Below are 24,200 nucleotides of genomic sequence, written 5' to 3' on the forward strand. Positions count from 1 at the left end.
CAGCACCTGGTTGTGTTCTTCATATTAGTGGGAAGAGCAGATGCTTGCTCTAGCTGTCTTTTTTTTTTTTTTTTTTTTTTTTTTTTTGGTTTTTCGAGATCTAGCTGTCTTATAAGCTCACTCATTCAACTCATAAGGCTCCACACTTGACCTAATCCCCTTTCACAGGCCCTACTTCCAAATATAAACACATTGGGCTTTAGGTGTCAATAGGACGTATATTGGAACATGGACATTCAGACTGTAGCCGGCAGTCATTGTAGGGCATAAACCCTTATCTCTGTTGAGCAGCTTTGAAAGTAGAAGCCTGGAAGTGTTGCCTGACCCAGAGTTACATAGCTGACAAATGCTAACCTAAAACTGAAACCAGAGTTTACACACCAGAGCACGTGCTTATTGCATTCTATACTTCTTCTTTGAGATTCCATGCCATGGAAAGCTGATGTTTTGTTCGCCTTCACTTCTCAAGTATCTAGCATATTGCCAACTTTCAGCTCAGGGTATAGCTGGCATCCTAACACAAGCCTGATTGATCAAATGATTTCTCATTACTAGCTAGGGCTAAAGTTCTACACCGAATCCCTTTGTCCCTATACTCTAGCAGCTAATGTCCTCTCCATCCCATTGTCTATTCCCAGTGGACAGAAGTTAGTGAGTACTTGTTTGGAAAACTTTCATCAGTGACCCAAATATCTGTGATGTGCCATTTGATTAATCATTTGTTCTTGGAGACATTCTTGAAAGCCCTAGATTGGAATCTTCGGAAACATCACTGCTCCTCAGGTACTACAAGCTACCTGCCAGATCAAAGGCCGTTGGCCTTATTACTGGAGGGCTGCCTTGTGATGGGATGTTTATACAGATATGTGCACATATGAAAAGAGATACTGGAGCCCAGAAACCATACCTGGGTTGCAAATTACTTATATTCATTCATTTACTTAGCAAACACAGTATTGTTCTTACACTACAAAGTGAAGTCTGTTGAGCCATTTTAGTCTTGAATAGCAAAAGTGTACTCCTGGGCTAGAGTTCTTTCTTCTTAGTAAAATGGTGATTGATCAAATAGTATTCATTTCATTTCTCCATATTGCAAGAGTATTTTTTTTCTAGTCCATTCTCAGCATGTTGCTATTACTGCACCAATTAGCTCGATGCTGAATTGCAGTTAGTTCCATTCAGTTCTGTTTACTGAGTAGCATTGTAGTGATTAAATGTCATAGGGTACACCAAATATACAAAAGTAATTAACCCAGAAAGGACATGTTAGAATAAAGGTCAACAGCCTCTTTAGCCCATAGTGACAACAACAAGACTAAGTATTGACAGAAGGGTTGCTGGTAGGTCTGGATGGAGAAGAGGGGTGGGAGTGTGTGTGTGTGTGTGTGTGTGTGTGTGTGTGTGTGTGTGTGTGTGTATGAGAGAGAGAGAGGGGGGAGGGAGAGGGAGAAAGAGAGAAAGAAATGGGGAAGAGGGAGAGTATTCACACTTGTCTGCTATGGTAAGTAGAATGGGATGCTAAGATTTGACATCAGATTGTAACAGCCCTACTTATTGTTTGGGAAGAGGGCGAGATAGTAAGCTGCAATTTTGACTTGACTTTCATCACTTGTTAGTGCCAAGCTCTTTCTTGGTTAAACCAGAGTAATCTTTTTTTTTTTTAAATTAAGATATATAATTACATCATTTTCTCTCTTCCCCTTCCTCCCTCCTCCCAAGCCCCTCCAACTCTTTCCATGCACCCACACCCCAACTCTCAAATTTATAGCCTCTTCTTCCCTGTTTGTTGTTTTTAAATATATGTACATGGATGTATGTGTATGCACAGACATATAAATACAACCAGCTGAGTCTTATTTTTGTTGTTTGTGGGTTTATGGTAACCAGAGTAATCTCGATGCAGGCTTGGTGACTCAGCCTTTCTTACAGAGTTTTATACCCTGTCAAACATCTGCAAATCTAGCTGTCATTGAAAGCTATTGCTTAAAGTCATTTCTCTTGAAACCTTTGCACATTCATCTAAGTATTTTTATCTCCTATGTTTTTATCCCTCTATATTTGAGTCACCATCAATCACAGTTACTATTAATGCATTATATTGTTTTACATAAAACCGTAGGTAACCAGTAATTTTTTTAAAAAATCAGCCACTAGGAAGCTTTTTCCTCATAAGTACTACATCTTTCTGCCTTATAGTTAGCCTTTTTTTCTTCCATTTGTATATGATAGCTTAACTGCCCAATGAGGGAAATAGGATATTTTTTTCCTTTGAGGTATAACCATTAGGCAGAAATCCCTAGGGATTGTTATTTTCTAAATGACCATCACAGAAAAACTACTGGTGGCTGTATTCTTCCTGTGGTGGGTCTCTCAGATATGATTCCTTGAGATCTAGCCTTTTCACTAGTTAATCTTAAGTAAAAAAAATAATAATAATAATTTAAAAAAAAAGTGCTACTCCCTGGCTACAGCCAGCTACTGACCACATGATGCGCAACAGGGATGAAGCTAACTGAAAATGGCCCCTCTTCTGCAAGAAATGTATCCCTTTTAGAATAATGAAGGAAATTGGTAGCCTTGGTATGTTTCTTCAACAGCACTCACCATATATGCAGTCAGAGGCAAGGCTGGCACAGACCCTGAAGGAAGACCTGCACCCTAGATTGGTGGATTTGCAACACAGAAAGGTATCAGTTTGGATTCACCTCTACCCAACGCTACTTACCTCTATTTCAGTTTTATGTTTTCCACTGTTTTCTCTTAATGCCTTTTCAGCCTAGTTCAGGAAATCGTCACCCTCTCACTTTCAAAATCACCACTTTTAAAAGCCTTCCTTTGATGTCCCTATACAAACTCCCACCCACCCTGCTTCACAGACACACAACTATTGAGAACACAGAAGTGATTATATTGAATGTCAAGGATTCAAAAGACTACTATCAAACAGTATATGCTTGCTACATATGCATAATTTCCAGTATCTAGATAATGAAAACCACATGTGACTGAGCGCATACTCCGTGTTCCTTTGTACAACAGCTGTAATTGAGGCAGTGGTGCAGATACCAGGAGAGGAGATGAGGGGCTAAGATGGGACTCACAGGGGAACCTGGCCTGGCTTCACAGGTGGAGAACTTTCAGAATATGACAGTTGGCTGATACAGAAAAACTGAAAAATGTTTAGCCACACAGGCCAGAAAATAAAATTCTTGGCAGAACTTGCATCAAGCTCTCAAATGAAAAGACTTGAGTGTCTGCTCTAAGAAAGAAACTTCCAGATGAAATTAGGGAAAGTAAACAAGGACTGTTCTACCTATCCTGTCGTAGTGCTGGGGACTTGCAGTGTCAATGGGTGTTTGTTTCTCTTGTGTTTTGAAAACTTTTTTTGGATGTGTTGCCTAATATGAGAGCCATAAGCCACACACACCTTTCAAGCAACAGAAAGTGGTCTGTTCAAGATGAACTATAAGTATAAACTGCAAACCACCCTTTGAAAGTGTAGTACTAGCGAAGAGAGATTGTAAAATATCTCAAATGTTTATATTGCTTATGTATTGATATGGTATTTTTTATGTCTGGAATTATATAGTGACTAAGATTAATTTTATGGTTTCTTTTGTGTTTAATACTGTGGCTACTAGAAAAATAAATACAATACATGTGTGGCTATATTACATTTCTGTTGGCAAATTCTATTCTGAGAAACAAATCACTTTTTGTTGAAAAATCTAATCAGCTGTAATTATTGAAAACTAGCTATTCTGTCCCAAAATGAAGACCAGAGGTTCAGATTAACAACCTTAAAACTACTAGGAGCTTATCTTTAAGTTGGTTGATTGTTATTCCTTCTATGTTCCTGCAGAAATGCTATCAGATACTGTATAGGACCTTTGCATGAATAACACAGAAGAATATATATGAGGTTCTTTGGCGCTAACACTTTTAAAAAAATTATGTTTAGCCTTCCAAATAGATTAGCATAGTTTACTAGAGAAATAACAACATGAAAAGACCAAGGTAAGGATCCTGATACATTAAGATATGGCTTGCCAAAGCTTAGTTCTAGGTCATTACCCTGCTTTAATTCTTTCAAACAGCTGTTGGAATTATACTGATATTTTGACACACACAAACAACAACAACAACAAAACCAGAATATAGCACAAGATGGCTAAGCAATTTACCATACCAGAAATTTCAGAAATCTTGCCACTTTGGTTTTTAGAACAGTCAGATTTATATACCCCATTAGGTAAGAGTTAGTAGCATTAGTGATATGGCAGTAAGTAAAAGAGTAGTGTAGGCTATATCTTACATATTTTTATTCATCCAAAAGAAAATTGCTAATATGTATAACTAATTAGTGCAGAATACACATACAAATATTTTAACTATCTTGTTGATGAGAGCAGGGAATTCTTGAAGAGAACAAAAGCACATGACTATGTTAAACTTTGTAAATCTGAAGACCATTGAATTGAAGGGCACAGGATGGACTGGACAAATAAACATTTGTGTGCAATACAAAGTTGTATGTGCTTGGCAAATATTTATTACAGTTGCTGTTAAAATTGTGATAATCAAGGTGAAGTACTTGTACACACACACACACACACACACACACACACACACACACACACACACCGTGCACCATTGCTTCCTCGTGTGGCCCACAACTTGGACCACATACAGGGTGACTGTTAAGTGAGGAAAGCTAAGTCACCTGTATAAGAATCAGGCCCATATCTTTGGCATCAAAACATCATGTTCTTGCCCCTGAACTTGCCAGAAAAAGTAAATGTATTTAATGAAATTTCTGGTGCAGAGCCAACATCTTTATTCCAGGAAGAGGAAATAACAGTCAAGAAACCTCAAGAGGACATTAAGATAATGTTCTAATTTAAAATCAATTGTATTGATACCTTATAAATTATTAGGGCATTTTATCCTGACCAAGTAATATGTAATGTTGAGACCACAAAAACAAAGTACAAATGACTAAATATCAAAGTGCTGTCTTTCTAGTTCATGAAGGAAAACAATGCATATGCCTTTTGTATTCTAAATACTTTGACTTCTGATGGGAGGGCAAGCTGTGGAATTCACTTATCTCTTTATTTCTTCACTTCGTGTATATTCAGTAAATCCTCGTGAGCGAGCCGATAAGTGAGTAAAGATTGTACAGTAGTTTCCACCATTGCCAAAGAGGATTGACTCTTCATACAAGAGTATTATAATAGATTTTAAGTACCGTGCTTACAATATGAACTCTTCAGTCCTTATTGAGACCTTAGAGTAATGCCTCCACTCTACTCCACCTGCTGGGGAATGAAAACTTCAAGTTTTAGTAAGTTGTCCTAGGTAATAAGTGATGCAGGCCGGTCTTGAACCCAGGGCTATCTGACTTTATGTCCACAGTGTAAAAATTGGAGGTGCTGACTCAAAAGATGTTATTTTGATTATATGCAGCAGTTTGTCTTGACCCAAGTTTCTTACTAGAAGAGAAGCAGAAAGACAACAACAACAATTCTTTAAGAGTATGCCCTTCATGAAATACTACAAAGATAAAACATTGTAGTAACAGTAGACTTCATTATATGGCAATTGTATTAAATATTCTTTTAACAAGGGCAGATCTTCAAAAAGTTCCAATCATTTTTGAAGGTGAGTTTTCATTTATGTTAATTTGAAAAAGCAAATTCTGTGAGATTGTCTGCAGAGTGTGCTTTTTATGACATCCTTAATCAAGCAGGTCGTTTAAATAAAAGTCTTGGTGTAATGAGCAATAAACTGACAACAGTAACTGACTCAGATCTTTGCCACAGTCAATAGCAGTGTGCTCTGAATTTCAGTTAATTTACATAAATCTGCATGTGATGAATTGTCATATGAGACATGCATTTTGACCAAATGATTTTCATTTTTAAGATATTAGATTTTTCACAACTGAGGTTTATTTATTTGCTCTCTGGGAATATGAATATTTTGGTTAATACTAGTCGATAAAAATATCAATCAGATGCTACTGGGATATAGTACAATGTTTGGTATACATAAATTTATTGGGCTGTCAACTTTATTTCAAAACCTCCTAGAGTATTTGTAAAATGTGCAGTGCTTCATCGTTGAGACACAACAAAACCATGGCTTTCTGAATTCAGGGGCTGGAGGAGATGGCTCAATAGTTAGGAGCACTACTACTGAAAAGGGCCTGAGTACAGTTCCCAGCTCCCATGTGACAGCTTACAGTCATTCATAACTCCAGTTTCAGGGCATTCATGACACCAGGCATGTCCTCAGTGTGCATACATACCCTCAGACAAAAGAATAATGTTTATAAAAAGAAAGTAAGTCACCATTGTTTGCTTTTGGTATAGATATGCATTTTCAGCTTGTCTAAGAGGTTGCAGAGGAAATGTATATTCGGGAGTTTGGTTGTAACATCAGTAAAGGACCTGTGGGTATCTTGGCCCTCCTTTTCTGGCTTCTCTAAACTTACCATGACCTACTCATACTAAGGTGTAAGAGTTCTAGAACTACATTTCAGTTAGAGTAACAGTGTAATTTGTCATCTAAATGATTACTGTTGAGAATAAAAGAAGCCTGGACAGCAAAGCAAACTATTAATCAGATTTTCATGATGCTCCTTGGCTCTTCATTGTACCTGTTTTCGTGTCTAAAAACTGATTTACTCTTTAGTACCTAGTAGATATGAAGGCAACCACCCATGGCCAGTGAGCTTTAGGAATTTTTTTCCACGTTAGTTTGTTGGTTTGTTTGTTTGGGCAGGGCACACACCTGCCACAGAGTATTCATAGAGGTCAGAGGAGGAGGAGTTCCTGTCTTACCTTCCACTATGTGGGTTCCAGATAATAAACTCAGATTGTCAGACTTAGTAGCAAGTACATTTACCTGCTGAGCTATCTTGCCAGCCCAAACTTTTAGTTTTTTTTTTTTAATCTTAGATGTCCATTCAAATTTTAGCATATTATTTCTGCTTATAATCTATAAGTGGGCAGGAATGACTTAAGCATAGCACCTTTGTGAATAGAAAGCAGAATTAGTTCGGTGGACATTTGAAATCGAATTAGGAAATCCCATGTGAATATGATATTTTTAGTTCTTTCTCTGCCATATAGAATCAGAACTTTACTATGACTGTTGAAAGATGTGCTTTGGTTAATTGAAATCCTATCATCATGGGCCATTGGAATATCTGTGTTGAGGGGAAGTACTACAAAGTGCCTAGAATAGTCCTCACATGGACCTTCTCCTTTCCAGTCTGTAGTAAATAGAATGGACTAAACCACAGTATACAATGAGGTATCAGCATTACTGTCATTGCGAGGCTAGGCTGTGTGCCTAAGACTATTTCTTGAGCTTTGTATAAATTGTTCTTCTTCATCCTCAAAGAAGCCCAGAGTAGGTGAAGATAGTATCTTGTTACCCTAGACTACAAAGAGACTGAGTAAGGGTAAACATCATTCCTGGGGCTATAGGGCTGTTAAATAGAAGACTCCATACTGTCTGACTCCAGAAGTGCTCTTGCCTACTATTACAGTGTATGCTCCCTGTTATTAAAATTAGCTTATTATATTAATACGACCTTCTTTGGAGAATACTTTATAGAACTCTTTCCCATACATGCTGTCTTTGATCTGGAGGTGGACAGGTGTGGGCCACCCATTTCAAGTTGCTGGAGGTATTAGTGTTCTACAGCAGATTTGGCCAGCAGCCTCAGGAAAATCTAAGGTGGATTTCAAAATGAGATATTTTTGCCTTTTTGAAAAAGTCTGTTTTATAATACTAGGAGTATCTGTAAAGTACATTTATGCTGCCAGTATAATTGGAGTTTTTCATAGGAAACATAAAAGTTTGTAATTTTTTTCCTTTGTAGTCTCTTTGTGCCCGCCCCCCTCCCCCCCCCCCCCCCTTTTTTTACTTTAAACACATCATTTTGTTTCTTTTCCTGTTAAAAATGGATTTTTTAATGAAGAGCTTTATAAAACATGAACATCCAGAGTATTTTTTACTTCTAAATTGATCTGCTTCTATGACTACCCATGTGTAACATATTGCTTATATTATGATAAATTGTAATGGAAATATTTTTCTGAAAGAGTCTAAATGTTTAGATTTATACAGTGCCATGATGGAGTTCTAGTAAGTGTCTTAGATAGTAAGCTATGGAAATAACCAACCTAACTAAGCTTTTATAATAATTGGAGATGTGAAAATAAACTTCTCTAGCAAAAGCATGACTGTCTTTATCATTTTAAGTCTCCCCATTTCTATGTTCAGGAAAGACCCAAGTGCCCATCCAATAGCAGAGTGGTATAGACTTCTAAGCTGTGTGGTCAGAGAACCCATGCCAAGTCAGTTTGACTCCAGAGCAGTTATGTTATTAGGGTGTCACTGATCACTTCCGTATTCATAGTGCAACTTAACCTTTAAATGCTAGTGATAATTACTTTATTATTTTACTAGCAAAATCAAATGTGTAATTCTGTTCTACAATGAAATTAATACAAGGGTCTGGAGAGATGGATGGCTCAGTGAAATTCTGATCTCCAAAACCCACATGTAAGCAAGGTGGGCATGGTGGCCCCTCTGTAATCCCAGCATTTAAGAGGAAGACATTCTATTTCTAGAGCATGCTAGACTAGCACAAATCATTGGCTCTGAGTTCAGCAAGAGACCCTGCCTAAATAAATAAAGTGGAAAGAGATTAAGGAAGATGCCCAGCATCAAACACCACATGCATGAGCACATGCATGCAAACTTAAATACAGATATTCGTGTGTAACACACACATACACACATACAAAAGAAAGAAAGCTGTCCATAAATGAGAGACAGCAATCTTAAGAAAAAAGAAGCTATTTGACTTTACATGGGTGACAATAAATAAACACTAAGACTAAATAGGCATTGTGCAGAGTTGACTCAAGGCCAGTTGTGGTGCACACCTTTAATCCCAGCACTTGGTAGGCAGAGATAGGCAGATCTCTATGAGTTTAAGGCCAGCCTGGTTTACAGAGTGAGTTCCGGAATAGTCAAGGCTACACAGAGAAACTTTGTCTCACAGAACAAACCAGAAAAACTAAACAAGCATTACTTTTTAGCATAATTTCTGAGAATGTATTCATTATTGTTTAGAAATTGCTTTTTTCCTCTTTTGAAGAAAGTTGAAATGACTGGAAGTAGAGTGTCAGAAGGCTCAGATAGCATTAAGTCCCCCCACCCACCCACGCACACACACACAGGTTCTTTGTGAAATAACACATTAGTAGGAGAAGGCATCTCATTGGTAAAGGAATAAGATGAAGAAAGAGTGGAACTTTGTTTTACAGCTCCAAGGCACCCTAGCACATTTTACTCAAATGATATTTTGTGAAATTCATTTAGTGACCTTCTTCAATGTATCTAATGGTTTTTTTTTTTTCTTAAGGAATGTTTTTGTTCCTGAGAATTTTATACACTATATTTTGATCATGTTCATTCCCTACCCCCAACTCCTCAGATCCACCTCTGCCTTCCCAGTCACCCATATGCCTTTTGTGTGTGCATGCTCTTGTAGCTGCTGTGAGTTCCTATGTAAAGCTGTTATGTCCAGAAAACAGTTTCCATTATGTCTGTCAGCCTTCTCGGCCAATAGACCCCTGAACCTTGAAGGGGTGGGGTATGATACAGATGTTTCATTTAGGTTTGAGCACTCCAAAGTCTCTCACTCTCTGCATATTGACCAGTTAGTTGTAAGTCTGTTAATTGCCACCTCTTGCAACAAGTAGCTTCTGTATTGAGGATTGAGATATTTTGCTGACCTATGAGTATAGCAATAAGGGATTGAGTCATCTTAATATTATGTGTATTTTAGAAGGATATTAATAAATTCTTCCCCAGGGCCTATGACCTAGCTAGCCACAGGTTCTTAGCTTCATTGATAGTGCCCGCTATGAGTTCTGTCTTGTAGAACAGACCCTAAATCCAATCAGAAAGTAGTTGATTACTCCCTTAATAGTCATGCCACTGTTGCACCAGTGGCCATCTCTGGCCAGGCAGGTAATTATTGTAGCTTACAAAGTTTACAGGTGAGTACAAATTACATTTCTTCTCCAGAAACATACATTGTTCCCTCCAGCACTGTAAAAGCTAGCCAGTAGAGATGAAGCTTCAAGTTTAGTATTAGCTTGATTTCATCATATTCTATGACTCAGTGTGTGGTGTCTTTAGTAATAGGGTCTTACTGTCATTTTCTGGGTGGTAACCAAGAGCAATGGGAATAACCTGTAATGCTTAGGAGTCTACGGGATTTCATTGGCCAACAACTCAAAGAGGTAAATCATACCTGGTACTGGGTTTTATTTGGTAATGGTATCTAGTTAGGGATCCACTCCCCATTTTAAGGTACCTCCATTTAAACCCTTTTTATGTATGTATACATTTTAGGAAGCTTCTATGTGATATTTTCAAAAGACTGTCAGGTGTTAGTTATCTCTTCCCAAATTCCCTACTCTACCCTGCCCTCCCACTTCCCACCCATTTAATTATCTCAGGGGTTTTGAACTAGATTGAAACACATGTTCAGGGGTCATGTGGAATTTTTTATGTTTAAAAACATTCCTGGCCAGTTCTATGCTGCCCACCTTGCTGGGTGCCCCATCTCAGGGGAGTTTTGTCTAAAGTAGGAAGTAGTTTTCTAAACAAGCAGCAGTCTAGTTGTTGTGCCTGCTCCATTCACTGAATGAACAGCATATTGAGGGAACAACAGGAAGAGAGTAACTACTTCTGCCTGGAAGCATCTGAGGAAGCTTTAAAAACTGACCTTAAGAGTTGGTTTTTATGCTGGAAAGGGCTTTTAAAAGATACTGAGCAAAAGGACACTTCTGTAATCCCATGGAGAAAGGCTACAGATGCTGTGAAGATACGTAGAGCTCTGAGGAACATGCTCCGTGCGCTGATGGAGGGGGGCAGGATCAGGACTATGGATTGGGACTCGTAGAGGGGCTTTGGAATACAGCCAAACTCAGGAGTTCAGATGTCTTTCCTAGGTTGTAGGAAACCAGTTGACTTCTTAAAAGAAGAGTAAGGGTAGATCACTGAATCTATTTTGGGGAAATAGAAAATTGCAGAAGTATGGAGAATGTATTAAGTAAGGGTGATAACTAGCTAGGAAGCTCTGGCTGTAAACTAGTGGTCTTCATGTGTGACTTCAGTAGCCATAAAACCATACCAAATTGGGTTTGGTAAGAGTGTAAAGCAAAAACGTTAAGCCTATGACTTAGAAGTCAACTGGAACTACTTATAAGTTAATTACCTAGTCTCAGTTTAAAATTGTTTGGGAGCTGGTGATGTAACTAAATAGTAGAGAGCATTTGTCATGTGGGAGGTGCTGGGTTAGATTCCCATCACCATGAAAACAAATCACAAAAATCAGAAATAGCTTAGCTTGTGGTGGTTTGTTTTAGTCTTTGTCCTTACTGAATAATGCCCAGTCTTTTCTGTCATTTAGTCCAAAGTTGTGTGGGGGTTGGGCTGGTGGTTGGGGTAGAGTATGTGTGTGGAGGTTAGTGAACAACTTGAGGTTTTTGTCCTTGCCTTTCACCTTTTTTGAAACAAGGTTTCTTGTGTGCTGCTGTGTATAGCAGGCCAGCTGGCTTCTAGTCTTCTGAGATTCTCTTGTCTCTACCTTCCATCTCCCTGTAGAAGGGCTGGAGTTAGAGGCACATTCCTTCCAGATTCACATGGGATTCTAGAGAGGAGTACTGAGGCCACTGGACCATCTCCCTAGCCCATGGCACTGGCAGATTCTTGAGGGTAGTTTTGGTCTTCATTTTTCCATCCATAGTTTTAAGCTAGCATGTATGTGCTCAGTAATCAGCTGACTTTCATGACAGAGAACCACCTTTCTCAGGCTTCAAATCTTGTCACCAATGTAGGAACACCTCAGGTTAAGTGCCTATTGAAAGAACAGATGTGACGACTGTGGCCTGAACCTAAGGCACATAACCCCTTACTGTGGTCTCCTGAGACATGAACCCACTTCCTCTTCTCTGGCCACAGTGACTTTAGGGTTTCCGGAAACAAAATGCAGAAATACAGTTGATGTTTGCAGGGATTTTTTTTTTTTTCCCTCTCCTTGCTTCTGCGTGTTCCAGGCTGTAGATGTAAGCTGAGGAAAATATTCTGTGACTATGATCTATATATCACATGGCCACCACATTTGGTTGTTCAAATCCTTAATGATTAGTTTTCCCCATTTGAATTTGTTTTAATTGAAAAATTACTGGTTATCCTTTAAGCTCAACTGCATTCAGTTTCTCTGTGGGAGTTTTAAATACAAAACAAAACAAAGAAAGCCAGCCTGTCTTTCCCTGGGTGCTGTTTCTTGTGTTTTCTCCCTTTCCAAACTTTGTGAAAGTCTTAAGCAACATGCTTGAGGTACTTGAGACCAGATCTGCTCTTTAGAGTTTGTACTCAGCCTTCTGTCCTTTTTATTCTTTCTTCTACTCATCTTTCTGCTTTGTTTTTCTCTTTTTCTTTCCCCAGTACCTCTGTCTTTCTCCTTTTATCTCCTTCTCTGTCTCCTGTCTCCTCTTAATAGCTTCCCAGGCATGTACTATAGAACAACAACAAAAAACAAATTGTTTAAATGCTCTCATAAGTAAATGATCTATTTCAACCCTGCTTCTATTTCTAATTCCAGAGCTCTTCGGTATCCCCATCAGCCAGTTTCCGAGGTTCTGAGAAACACAGGAACTCTACAGACTATTCTTCAGAAAGCAAAAAACAGAAAACAGAAGAAAAGGAAATTGCAGCTCGCTATGTAAGTTCATCCACCTTTGCTTTGGAGGAGGTTAATTTGTCTTGTTCTTTATCAGCTGGTAATTTTAACCATTACCAGCCAATTCTAGAATATAGGATAAACAATGTGCTTTAAGAGATTTTTTTTTAATGTATGGTATATATAACTGTATCTCAAGCTATCTCCATCAACTAGCTGAAGCTGTGTGTGTGTTTATGTTTATGTGCACAAACATACATGTATGTGTGTACGTGTGTATGCTTGACCACAGTGCTTTCCTCTAGCACCTAATCTAAGATCTGGGTATACTAGGTTATTATTTCTGTTAGGGTAGTTTATTCCAGAACTTTATGTGGTTAGCTTAGCATCTACAATGTCCTTCACATGAATTGAAGCTACTTTTCCTGTAGTGTCTAGGCAGGTCCCATAAGAGAAGGGAGCATGCTAGATAGGAAGTGTGGAGCTGCTTCCCATCAGCTGGTTCCGTATAGGACTATGGGCTTCACAAGAAGCTCAAACTTTGGATTTTTATTTCACATTTAACCATGCAATGACTTACTCAGATTTTTTTTTTTTTTTTTTTTTTTTTTTTTTTTGGTTTTTCAAGACAGGGTTTCTCTGTGTAGCTTTGCGCCTTTTCCTGGAACTCACTTGATAGCCCAGGCTGGCCTCGAACTCACAGAGATCCGCCTGGCTCTGCCTCCCGAGTGCTGGGATTAAAGGCGTGCGCCACCACCGCCCGGCTTACACAGATTTTTTAACTGCTGCCAGACCAAACCATACCCCACCACACTTGTAGTCTGTGTTTAGGTGGGTGTGAAAGTTTGTGTTCTGTGTTTTACAGTAATAAGCAAGCTGTTGTACTCCATTTTTCAAAAATAGAAAATGGAATCATATCCTAGCTCATAACATCAACATGAAGAATAAAGAAGAATACATTGTAAAATGTTTTAAGTCTATTTGGTACAGTATTCATCACATAAGGACCTGCTGTGGGCACATAAATGTAGTGGAAACTGTGATGTTACTTGTTTTTACTGGAGGGTGGAGATAATGCTTCTCACTTCTCTGTGCAGGACAGTGATGGTGAGAAGAGTGATGACAACTTAGTAGTTGATGTGTCCAATGAGGTATGTTTGTGGCTAGCTTCACTTCCTGCTGCTCTGCAGCTGTAACAAAGGCTAGTGTCCTCCTTAGGAGAAACTGTTACTGACTTTATACATTGCTGTGCCTTTCAAAAGTGCTGTTCCTTCCTTTCAAATGCCACTATCCTTTTTCACCACAAGAAATTCGAAGGTGTCAGTGGTCACCCTACTGATTGTATTGATGCTCCTTGCAGATTAATGAACTTTTTGATTTTTGTTTTTGTTTAGAATCTGACCTCAATACCAGATGTTTCCTTTAGCAATTTCAGTTAAGTTTGTTAACTTTTTCAGAACATTTTGTACTTTTAAGCAAGTTATTAAGCACTTTCAGTTAGAAGAGTACCCCAGTCAAGGACCTGGGTGCTGTGAGTCAGTTGTGAGTCTTAAATTTTTCTTTGCAGGATCCATCATCCCCTCGAGGAAGCCCAGCACATTCCCCCAGGGAGAATGGCCTAGACAAGACACGCCTCCTCAAGAAAGATGCCCCCATCAGCCCCGCCTCTGTTGCATCTTCCAGCAGTACCCCTTCCTCCAAATCCAAAGAGCTTAGCCTTGTAAGCTGCCCCATCCTTAGCAGAATTGCCACTTACAAACTAGTTGTTGGATTTTGATTTTTCAATTTTTATGTATTTCATATTTTTCCGTAGGGCTTGGATTTCCAAATGATGTGTGTGTTTCAGATATAAGTTTAATTAGAAGAGATGTTTTAGAACAGAAAGGTTTACTGAATTGATGGTATTTGCCTACTGAGTCTTTCTGTAAGTCTAAGAGAGAGATAATGGATGAAAAAGAGAGAAAAACATCTTAGTAAAGTTGAAAACAACACACTGGCGTTAGAGAGGTGGTCCTATTGTCTGTGGTTTGTGGTAAACTTGGTTTGAGGTTTCAATCATTTTATTACTAGCTGCATTTGAATTTCCCAGCTATACACAGCTGCGATAATTTTAGCTTCTGCCTCAGAAGTATCCTGTCACTTAGAAAAAGTCTGTTTTGACTCAACACAAATGCCAGACTGAACTGCCTACTAGTCTAGTCAAGGTACTGTCCCTAAACCTACTCATGTAGCTGTGGAGTTGATTGCATTTGTGTGGGGCAAATCCTCTTTCTTTTTAAACTTCACCACTTATTTTCGTTTTTTTAAAAAGCCATATATAGTTTTCAGTGACCTTTTGAATTCACAGATAAATGATAGGAAGATTCTTCTGTTTGTGTGCAGATACAGAATATATGTGTGTAGGATGGAAAGAAAGCCTGATTAAGGTTTGGGTTTAACTCCTTTGTCTTTTCTTCTGGAACTCTGGTTGTCTCTTCATGACCTCTCCTTTCTACTATTGGTTCCATGATAATTCATGTGTGGCTGTTTTCTGAGAGGATCAAGTCAGATAGAGACCTTCTTAGTATGTGAACAGTGTGTTAAGAGGCTGACATAACCATGGCCACCAGTATGTGGCCCACAATCAGAATTCATGGTTTGTGAATTTCTTTGGCCTCTGACTGAGATCAGGCTCCTAAAAATGACTCAGATCAGCTTCAGTTCAGGTCTTCCTAAACTCTACCTTCCTACTTCTTTGCTGGCTACTTTTAATCAATGCAAGATACAAGAGAAGCTGAAGGAATTCTTCAACTTCTTTTTTTGTTTTGTTTTGCTTACTGTTTTAATATTAAAGTAACTCTTAAAATCATGTTCTCCTGGCTGATGTACTCCGTCTCTTACTAGAATGAAAAATCTACTACTCCTGTTTCAAAATCCAATACTCCTACTCCACGAACTGATGCACCTACCCCTGGCAGTAACTCTACTCCCGGATTGAGGCCTGTGCCTGGAAAGCCACCAGGTGTGGACCCCTTAGGTTAGTAAGGGGGAAAGTGTTGTATATTTATTTATACTTCTGTTTTAAAAAAGACTTAAGTCTGTTTTAAGTGACTTAAGTAATGTAATCTGTTAAAAGTAGTGATGACCAGCACTGACTGTTAGGTAAAGTAAATATTCCAAACTAAGCATGTGGCCCCACCGATGTCTAGCAGAGATTAAGTGTTCAGAAAAAATGGGATGGATGATTGAACCACTACAAAGATTGAATGATTTTGAGAATAGTAAAAATGAGTTCATTTGAATTATGGATTATATTATTAACCAAGTGAACAATGTGCTACTACAGTTTTCTGTGTTCTTGTTTTTCTCTTCAGCATCTAGCCTGAGGACTCCGATGGCTGTACCTTGTCCATATCCAACCCCCTTTGGGATTGTGCCCCATGCTGGAATGAATGGGGAACTGACCAGCCCTGGAGCTGCCTATGCTGGACTACACAACATCTCCCCACAGATGAGCGCAGCTGCAGCAGCAGCCGCAGCTGCAGCAGCCTATGGAAGATCACCTGTGGTATGTTTACCTGCTTTTATAGATTAGAATTTGGGAACACACAGCATTGTCTTGCATTCTTTTTAATGCAGTTTATATGATACAAAGTATTTATCAAAGAATCTGAGTGGTTTTTTTATAAATTAAGATACATGGATTATGTATTAATTATTTTCTTTGGGAAGATGAGACTTAAAATATAGTAGTCATTTTGACATTTTAAACTACAAAATTGGGCCACAAGGAGAAAAAATATGGTGAAGCCTTTGTTACTGTAATAATTCAATAATCAGTAGTGTAATATTTTTGTATTCTCCAGTCCTGAATAAATGACCATTAAATCCTAAGCATCTTGTCATTTTACCAATAAATACTTCTATAAATGTCTCTAAAATCTTATTTTCAAATGATCTGTTTTCCTAGACTTGAGGTGCCATGTTGTGCAAGGTAGAGCAAGTGTGAATCTGGGTTTGTTTTTTCTTTTTTGTTTTGTTTTCCATGGGGACAATATTAGGTGGGATTTGATCCACACCATCATATGCGTGTGCCAGCAATACCTCCAAACTTGACAGGCATTCCAGGAGGAAAACCGTGAGTACCTTTTATCTCTTTGGATTCATTGTACCAAGCTCTGGTCCCTGCTTGACTTTTGGAATTTGGGCATTGCTGAATACTAATAGGGCTTCATAGTATTTTTCATTTTCTCTTAGCAAAAGACAAGGCATAAGGTGGAGTTTGGTGTTTTCAGTTTAAAATCAAGCCTTCACATAAAAATGTAAGTTGTGAAGGCAGCTCTGGCAGTCAGGGCTTCTCCATGTCTGTTGCTGATTTTAAGGCAGTTGTTGTTCAGAAAGTGTGATGTTTATATGCAAACTTAGATGATTAGAATTTGAACATGTAGAGAACAGACACGCCAAATTTCAAAAAAAAATCAGGACAGTCTTCTGCTCAGTTCTATTTCCAGAAAAGGTAGTTTGCTCATTTGGCTTCTTTACTGTGAGCTGAGCATTTGGAATGTCTGTTCACACTCCCCTGGAGCGATAACAGACCAAGTACAACATACCTCTTCCAGCCTCTTTTTCTACATTCTAGTCTCACCACATCCCATTCCACAGTCTTGGTTTCAGTATATTTGTACTCTCCTCACCACCACCACCACCCCCAACTACCTAATACAGTTGTAATTGGATTGGTCTTCAAAGAAAACTTTTAAAGTATTTGGCTCCTAAAAAAAAAAACAGAAAAGAAAAAAAACCTTTTTTCTTCCTTCTTAGGAAATACCCTTGCACACACAAACAGATCAGTCTTTGATTGACGTCTTTGCTGAGTTGTACCTACTATGCATATGCTGCATCCCCAGTCTTGACTATCCAGACATAACTGAGTAGCCCCTGAAGACTCCTTCTCCCAGAGGCTCCACTGGCTGCTTGTTTGTGTGGCATTTATTCTCACTGATCCTCCTCTATCAGCATTTTCTACGTCTCACCTTCTCACTTCGGGTCTCTGTTAGATGCCCTCTTACAGCATTCTGCCATAACTGTCTTTAAATAGCATCCCTCTCTGCCTTCCTCCCTACTATCATTTTCCTCCATCTAATTTTTTTTGATATAGACTTTCACTGTGTACCCCAAGCTGGTCTTGAATTTTTGTTGATCCTTCTGCCTTCACCTCCTAAGTGCTGGGTTGGTAGTACAGAGGGGCACCATCATGCCTAGCTTTTAAATGCTTACTTATAATCATTGTCTGCTTCTCCCCACTTAAATATGAGTTCTTTAAAAGCAGGACAGAATGGGTTTTTAATTTTGTTTTGTTTTGTTTTTAATACAATTTTCAGAAATGCATTGATTCACAATTGTGGGGTTGAGAAATCCCAATTGGTGTAAGTTACCCGTATCTGGCCTTCTCTCTGCACCCCCCTTCTAAATTTTTTTCCATTTTACATACCAACCACAGGTCCCCCTTCCTCCCCTTCTCCCATTTGCCCCCCCCCAAACCCCCCCTCCCAGTCACTTCTCAGAGAAGGTAAGGCCTCCCTTAGGGAGTCAACAAAGTCTGGCATACCAAGTTGAGGCAGGGCCCAGCCCCTCCCCCTTGCATCAATGCTGAGCAAGGTATCCCACCATAGGAAATGGGTTCTAAAAAGCCAGTTCATGTACCTTGGATAAGTCTTGGTCCCATTGCCAGGGGCCCCACAAACAGACCAAACCATACAATTCTCACCCACATTCAGAGGGCCTAGTTTGGTTCCATGCAGGTTCCCCAGCTGTCAGTCCAGAGTCTGTGAGTTCTCACTAGCTCAGGTCAGCTGTCTCTGTGGATTTCCCCATTGTGATCTTGAAGCCCCTCCCCACCCCCCCCCCCCCCCGCTTGCTCCTATAATCCCTCCTCCCCCTCTGGTGCTTGGCTGTGGATCTCTGCATCTGCTTCCATCAGTTACTGAATGTAGATTCTATGATGACTAGTTGGGTAGTCAGTCACCAATCTGATTACAGAAGGCTAGTTCAGGCACCCTCTCCACTATTGCTAGGAGGCCTAGCTAGGGTCATCCCTGTGGGTTCCTGGGAATTTCCCTAAGACCAGGTTTCTCCCTAACCCCATAATGGTTCTCTCTGTCAAGATATCTCTTTCACTGCTCTCCCTCTCTGTCCCTTCCCCAACTCGACCCATCATGTTCCCCGCCCCCCTTTCCCTTTCCTAGGGCAATCCCTGTGTGTCCCTCTTAAGATCCTCCTTTTACCTAGCTTCTCTGCATTTGTGGATTGTAGCCTGGTTATCCTTTGCTTTGTGTCTAATATCCACTTATGAGTGAGTACATACCATGTTTGTCTTTCTGGGTTTGGATTACTGCACTCAGGATGATTTTGCTAGTTCCATCCATTTGCCTACAAATTTCATGATGTCATTGTTCTTTGCCGCTGAGTAATAATTGTGTAAATATACCAAATTTTCTTTATCCATTGTTTGGTTGAGGGACATCTAGGTTGTTTCCAGGTTCAGCCTTTTTTTAAATGCAAGATATTTTGATCATATTCTTGCCCTACCCCAACTCCTCTCAGAGCCTCCCTACCCACCCAACTTCGTGTTCTTTCTTTCTCAACAAAACAAAACAAACAAAAAGAACAAGCACACACAAATAAATACAGATTCAATATTGTACTGGCCAACTACTTCTGAGCATGAGGCCTGCCCTGCTGAATGATTGATACATTCAGGATCGCTGCATTGAAGATTTCCCCTCTCAGCAGCTATCAATTGTAAATAGCCTCTTCCTTAACTGTGGGACCCTGTGCCCACTTCCCCTTTTCTATGCAAGTCTTGTGCATGGTGTCACGGTAGCTATGAGTTCATATATCAGTTCAGAGCATCAGCTCTGTTGTGTCAGAAAATGCTATTCCCTTGGAATCATCTACTACCTCTGGCTCTTAGATTCTTTCCACCTCCTCTTCCACATAGATCCCTGAGCCTTGACGGGAGGGGTGTAATACAGACATCACATTTAGGACTGAGCACCCCAAAGTCTTTCACTCTGCACATTGTTCAATTGTGGGTCTCTATGTTAATTACCATCTGCTGCAAGAAAGCAGCTTCTCTGATAAGGGCTGAGCAATGCACTGATAAGTATCTGTGGGTATAACAGTATGTCATTAGGAGTTGTTTTATTGCTGTGTTCATTTAGCAAAATAATAGCTAGTAGGATTTCCCATAAGGCCCATGACCTATCTAGTCTCAGGTTCTTGGCCTCATCAACAATGTCAGGTATGAGTTCCATCTCATAGAGTGTGAACCTTAACTTTAATAAGAAAGTAGTTAATTATTCCCATAAGATTTGTGTCTCTATCATATCAGTGGATATATTTTCTAGGCAGGTCGCTATTGTAGCTCAGAGGGTTCATAGCTGAATGAGATTGTAGCATATATAGTGCTTTCCAGCACTATGAACACTAATCAGTAGGAGATGAAGCTTCTAGTTGGGCAGCAGCTCAATTTTTGCATATTCACTGACATAAGTAAGTGGTGTCGTCAACAATAGGGCCTAACCATCAGGTTGTGAGTGGTAACTAATAGTACTGACAATAGCCTATAATGTTGGCCAGGGGTAGGGTTGGCTATATGATACCTTTAATCAAAGAGTTGTAACACATTCCTGGTACTGGGGGTTTTGTTTAGTAGCAGATGATGTCTAGTTGGAATATTAACCTCTACTATTATGTGGTTAACTCCATTTAAATTCCTTTTATATATGTATATATTTTAGGAAGCTTCTACAATATAGGTTTCCATATGGTTTCTCAAAAGGCCTTTAGTGTTAGTTATCCTTCCCCATATTCCCTTTTCTACCCTGCCCTCCCATCCTTCTCCCCACTTAATCTTCCTATTCTGGTTTCTCCATTATCCCTTTATAATACTATATTCTGCTTCCCCTTCCTTGGAAGACTCTTAGTCACTTACTAGTTACCTAACCATATTTTGAATGGAACACAGATATCTAAACTTAAAAGCTGATGTTCACATATAAGAGAAAACCAGTAATATTTATCTTTTGGGGTCTGAGCTATCTCAGGATGACTGATTGTAGTTCAATCCATTTACCTGCAGATTTCATAATTTCATTTTTTTCAACAGCTGAATAAGTATTCTATTGTGTAATACCACATTTTCATTATCCATCCATTTGTTGATGGACATTTAGCTGTTTCCACTTTCTGGCAGTTATGAATAGAGCAGGAATGAAAATGGATGAGCAAGTATCTCTGTAGTGAGATGTAGAATCCCTTGGGTATAAGCCCAAGGGTGGTATAAATCAGTTTTTTGAGGAACTCCACATTGATTTCCACAGTTTCTGTGCCAGTTAGCATGCCCACCAATAATGAACATTCAGTTAAAGAAGTAACTTCCAAAGCAGCAGTGGTGGCACATGTCTTTAATCCCAGCATTCTGGAGGCAGAGACAGGCAGATCTCTTAGTTCAAGGCCAGCGTGGTCTACAGAGTGAGTGCCAAGACAGCCAGAGAAATTCTGTCTCAAAAAAAAAAAAGAAGTAACTTCCAGTGCCTTAAATAGTACTTAGTTCACAGTTGATGCTTACAATGTCAGTTTGTTCAAAGAGTAAATAAAATTATGCTGATTTCTTCCTTCTCTAACTTCCCTTTGCTTGTTACTTCAATATTACATATGTATTTGTTTGTTGCCTTAGTGTCTCCCTGTGTTCTTTTTCTCCCCATTTCACCTGCCCTTCAGTGTTCAGCACGTCTGGCTGACCTTGACTCTGTTTTGTCTTCTATCTGCTGAATAAAAACAAGATTCTTCCTTCTATGACCAACTTACTACAGACTCTATCCCAAATGTCTCAGTTGCATCAAACAGTGCTGGCTCCATAGCCAAGTTGTTCAGTAAATATTTGGCTGATTAAAAAGGGAAACAAGGCAAATTAGACTTTGAGTTCCTTGAGAGTTGAAGACATAAATATCAATTACCATAAAATTCTGTGTACCTGTGTATGCTCTGCAAATAGTGGTTGACTGACTAACAAGTTTTGTTGACCAAGAACTCTGAGGGTGAAAGATTGGTCTATTTCAAGCAGTGACTAAATAACAAGGTCATGGGATTAATCAAATAACAACTCAAATACCTCTGAGTTCCATATGAACTGAGATGAGATAGAAAGGCTCTTTTAGAGAAGAGGTACGGTGTTTTTTTTCCAGCTGCTGTTAACAGTTACCAAGTAGGTAGCCAGCAGAGGTAGTAGAGTGGGTAAGTTGAAGGTTCTTACTGCAGGTCAGCCTTGAAGCCACAGGAGTCTAATTGTGTTTGGAATATGTAAAGAAGCAGTAGCCACTTTGGGGACTGTGGAATTACAGCCTGTCTGGCTCACCATACTTCTGAGCCTTGTGCTCGATTCTCTTCCTTCAGTCTTGACCAGAAGTTTCCACTACCACCACGAATGGAAAGCTGCCATGCTTTCCCCAGAAACCTGAACTCAGCTTTCCTAGTAATAAATATGCTAAAGAGTATTATTTCCAATCCTTCATGTAGCTGGGCTCCAGAAGGTCACATGCTAGGTACTCAGTGTTATATTGATGGAAATTTTGCTAAAACCTTGAAGGAAAGTTGTTTGTTTGTTTATTTGTTTGTTTGTTTAACTATTTAAATTCTAGGTTCTATAAAACCCATTTAGTGCTGGGGTTCTTGGAAGGGTTTTTGTTTCTTTTGTTTTTTTAAAGAAATTGTCATTAAGAACATATAACAGCTGAGTGGTGGTAGCTCAGCACTCAGGAGACAGAGGCAGGTGGATCTCTGAGTTCAAGTTCACTGTGGTCTACACAGTGAGTTCCAGGACAGCCAGGGCTACACAGAGAAAACCTGTGTTGAAAAACCAGCACTACCTGAACTTGGAATAATCTTCCTTCTCTTCCTGTAAGATTCAGTCTTTATGACCTCTTAACTCCTACATCAATTAGCCTTTTCTCAATCATCCTCCTTCAGCAGGCCAGCCTTTCTTTAAAGCCTGAACTAGAACTGGCTCTCCTGAAGTCACGTTTTCCCCTGCAGCCCCCTGAGAAGGGTTCTGTTCATTTTCCTCACAGCCTACAAGCCACCACTTCAATCATTGTAGATTTTGGCTCTGTTTCTTGAGTACCCTTCTTTGTAGTTTCTTGAAGAATTAGACTTCTGGTATCTGTAAAAACCCTGCTTCTTTCAGGCCTCCACTATTTGAATCTACCCCATCTTCTACCTTGATGGAGTTTCTCCTAAAGACCTGACACAAGGCTTAGAGTGTGACTGGTGTTCATAAGAATAGCCCCTGATGACTTTGTCTATTTCCAGGATCATCTCTAGTGAAAATCTACATTACTCAGTTTGGGCTACCTTTATTAAAATTAAAAGCTCTCAGCATTACCCTAAATGTCACTTCCAGAATCCAAGCATCCTATCCAGTGTAGCATTAACTGCCTTTCTAAGCCAGGTCCTATGAATTGCACCTCTTGCACCTAGCAGCCGTACCATCTGTGTTCACAGTCCTCATAAGCTCACTCTTCTAAGGTCACAATCGGTGTGGCTCCAAGTCCTCTTATTTGACTTAGAAAATACCCTCTGTCTATTGGCTTCTCAGCTTCCCAACCCTTCCCTCAAGCAGCTGTAGCATGCCCTCAATAATGGGCTTTTTGTAAACATAACCAGCCTAGACTTTTGCAATAAGGAACTATAAACTATTGATTTTAGTTACTTTTTTGTTGCTGTAATAAAATGCCATGACTGAAAGCAACTTGTGGAAGTTGTTTATTTTGGCTTATGATTCCAAAGGGCTTAGAGTCCATTATAGCAAGGAAGCAGCAAAAGGCTGGTGTGGTGGTGGGAGCTGGTAGCTAAGGGCACACATCTTCAAATGCAAGCAGGAAACAGAGAGCAAACTGTAGTGGCAGAAGGCTTTTAATCTCAGACTCCTCCATACTTCCTCCAGCAAGGGTGCATCACCTAAAGCTCCCTAAATAATGCCACCAACTAGGTAATGAAAGTATTAAAATGTCTGAGAACCTGGGGGCATTTCTCATTCAAACCATCACACTATCTCAGCTTTGATTCTTATACTGCACAGGGTTTAGTCCAAGCTCCCTGTCTTTCATACACCCACAAATGCCTTCACTTGGTATGGTACATATTTCTAAAAACAGGACTGTGGTCCCTAAGAGCTACCATGATACGCTCAGCTCCTTCCTACCTTCTATTGGCATCTGCTTCTCCTAAAGTTGACCTGTATCCCAGCAGCCTCACTGTTCCCTGTAGCTAGAGTTTTCCTGCCTGGCCCACAGTCAGGACAAATCTCTCTCACCTGCCAGTCTCACAGCCACTCAAACCCGACCAAGTAAACACAGAGACTTATATTGGTTACAAA

At 39.6% G+C, this 24,200-nt stretch overlaps 1 protein-coding gene across 11 annotated transcripts in view; it reads left to right on the top strand.

Annotated features, from left to right (window-relative positions):
- Tle4 (TLE family member 4, transcriptional corepressor) overlaps positions 1-24,200 on the top strand; it is a 143,124-nt gene that overhangs the window by 109,166 nt on the left and 9,758 nt on the right. For 6 of the 11 annotated variants that reach the window (XM_052761535.1, XM_052761540.1, XM_052761537.1 and 3 more), the window contains 6 exons: positions 12,707-12,826; positions 13,882-13,935; positions 14,352-14,504; positions 15,668-15,800; positions 16,138-16,331; positions 16,825-16,901. In XM_052761535.1, coding sequence (XP_052617495.1) covers positions 12,707-12,826; positions 13,882-13,935; positions 14,352-14,504; positions 15,668-15,800; positions 16,138-16,331; positions 16,825-16,901 — 731 coding nt within the window. Of the gene's footprint in view, positions 1-2,597; positions 2,688-12,706; positions 12,827-13,881; positions 13,936-14,351; positions 14,505-15,667; positions 15,801-16,137; positions 16,332-16,824; positions 16,902-24,200 lie in introns of all 11 variants that reach the window. The other 5 variants (XM_052761530.1, XM_052761534.1, XM_052761531.1 and 2 more) reach the window with 2 other exon arrangements.

Source organism: Peromyscus californicus, unplaced genomic scaffold, assembly GCF_007827085.1.
Source record: "Peromyscus californicus insignis strain IS unplaced genomic scaffold, ASM782708v3 Scaffold_4__1_contigs__length_199733344, whole genome shotgun sequence".
In the NCBI taxonomy this organism is placed as follows: domain Eukaryota; kingdom Metazoa; phylum Chordata; class Mammalia; order Rodentia; family Cricetidae; genus Peromyscus; species Peromyscus californicus.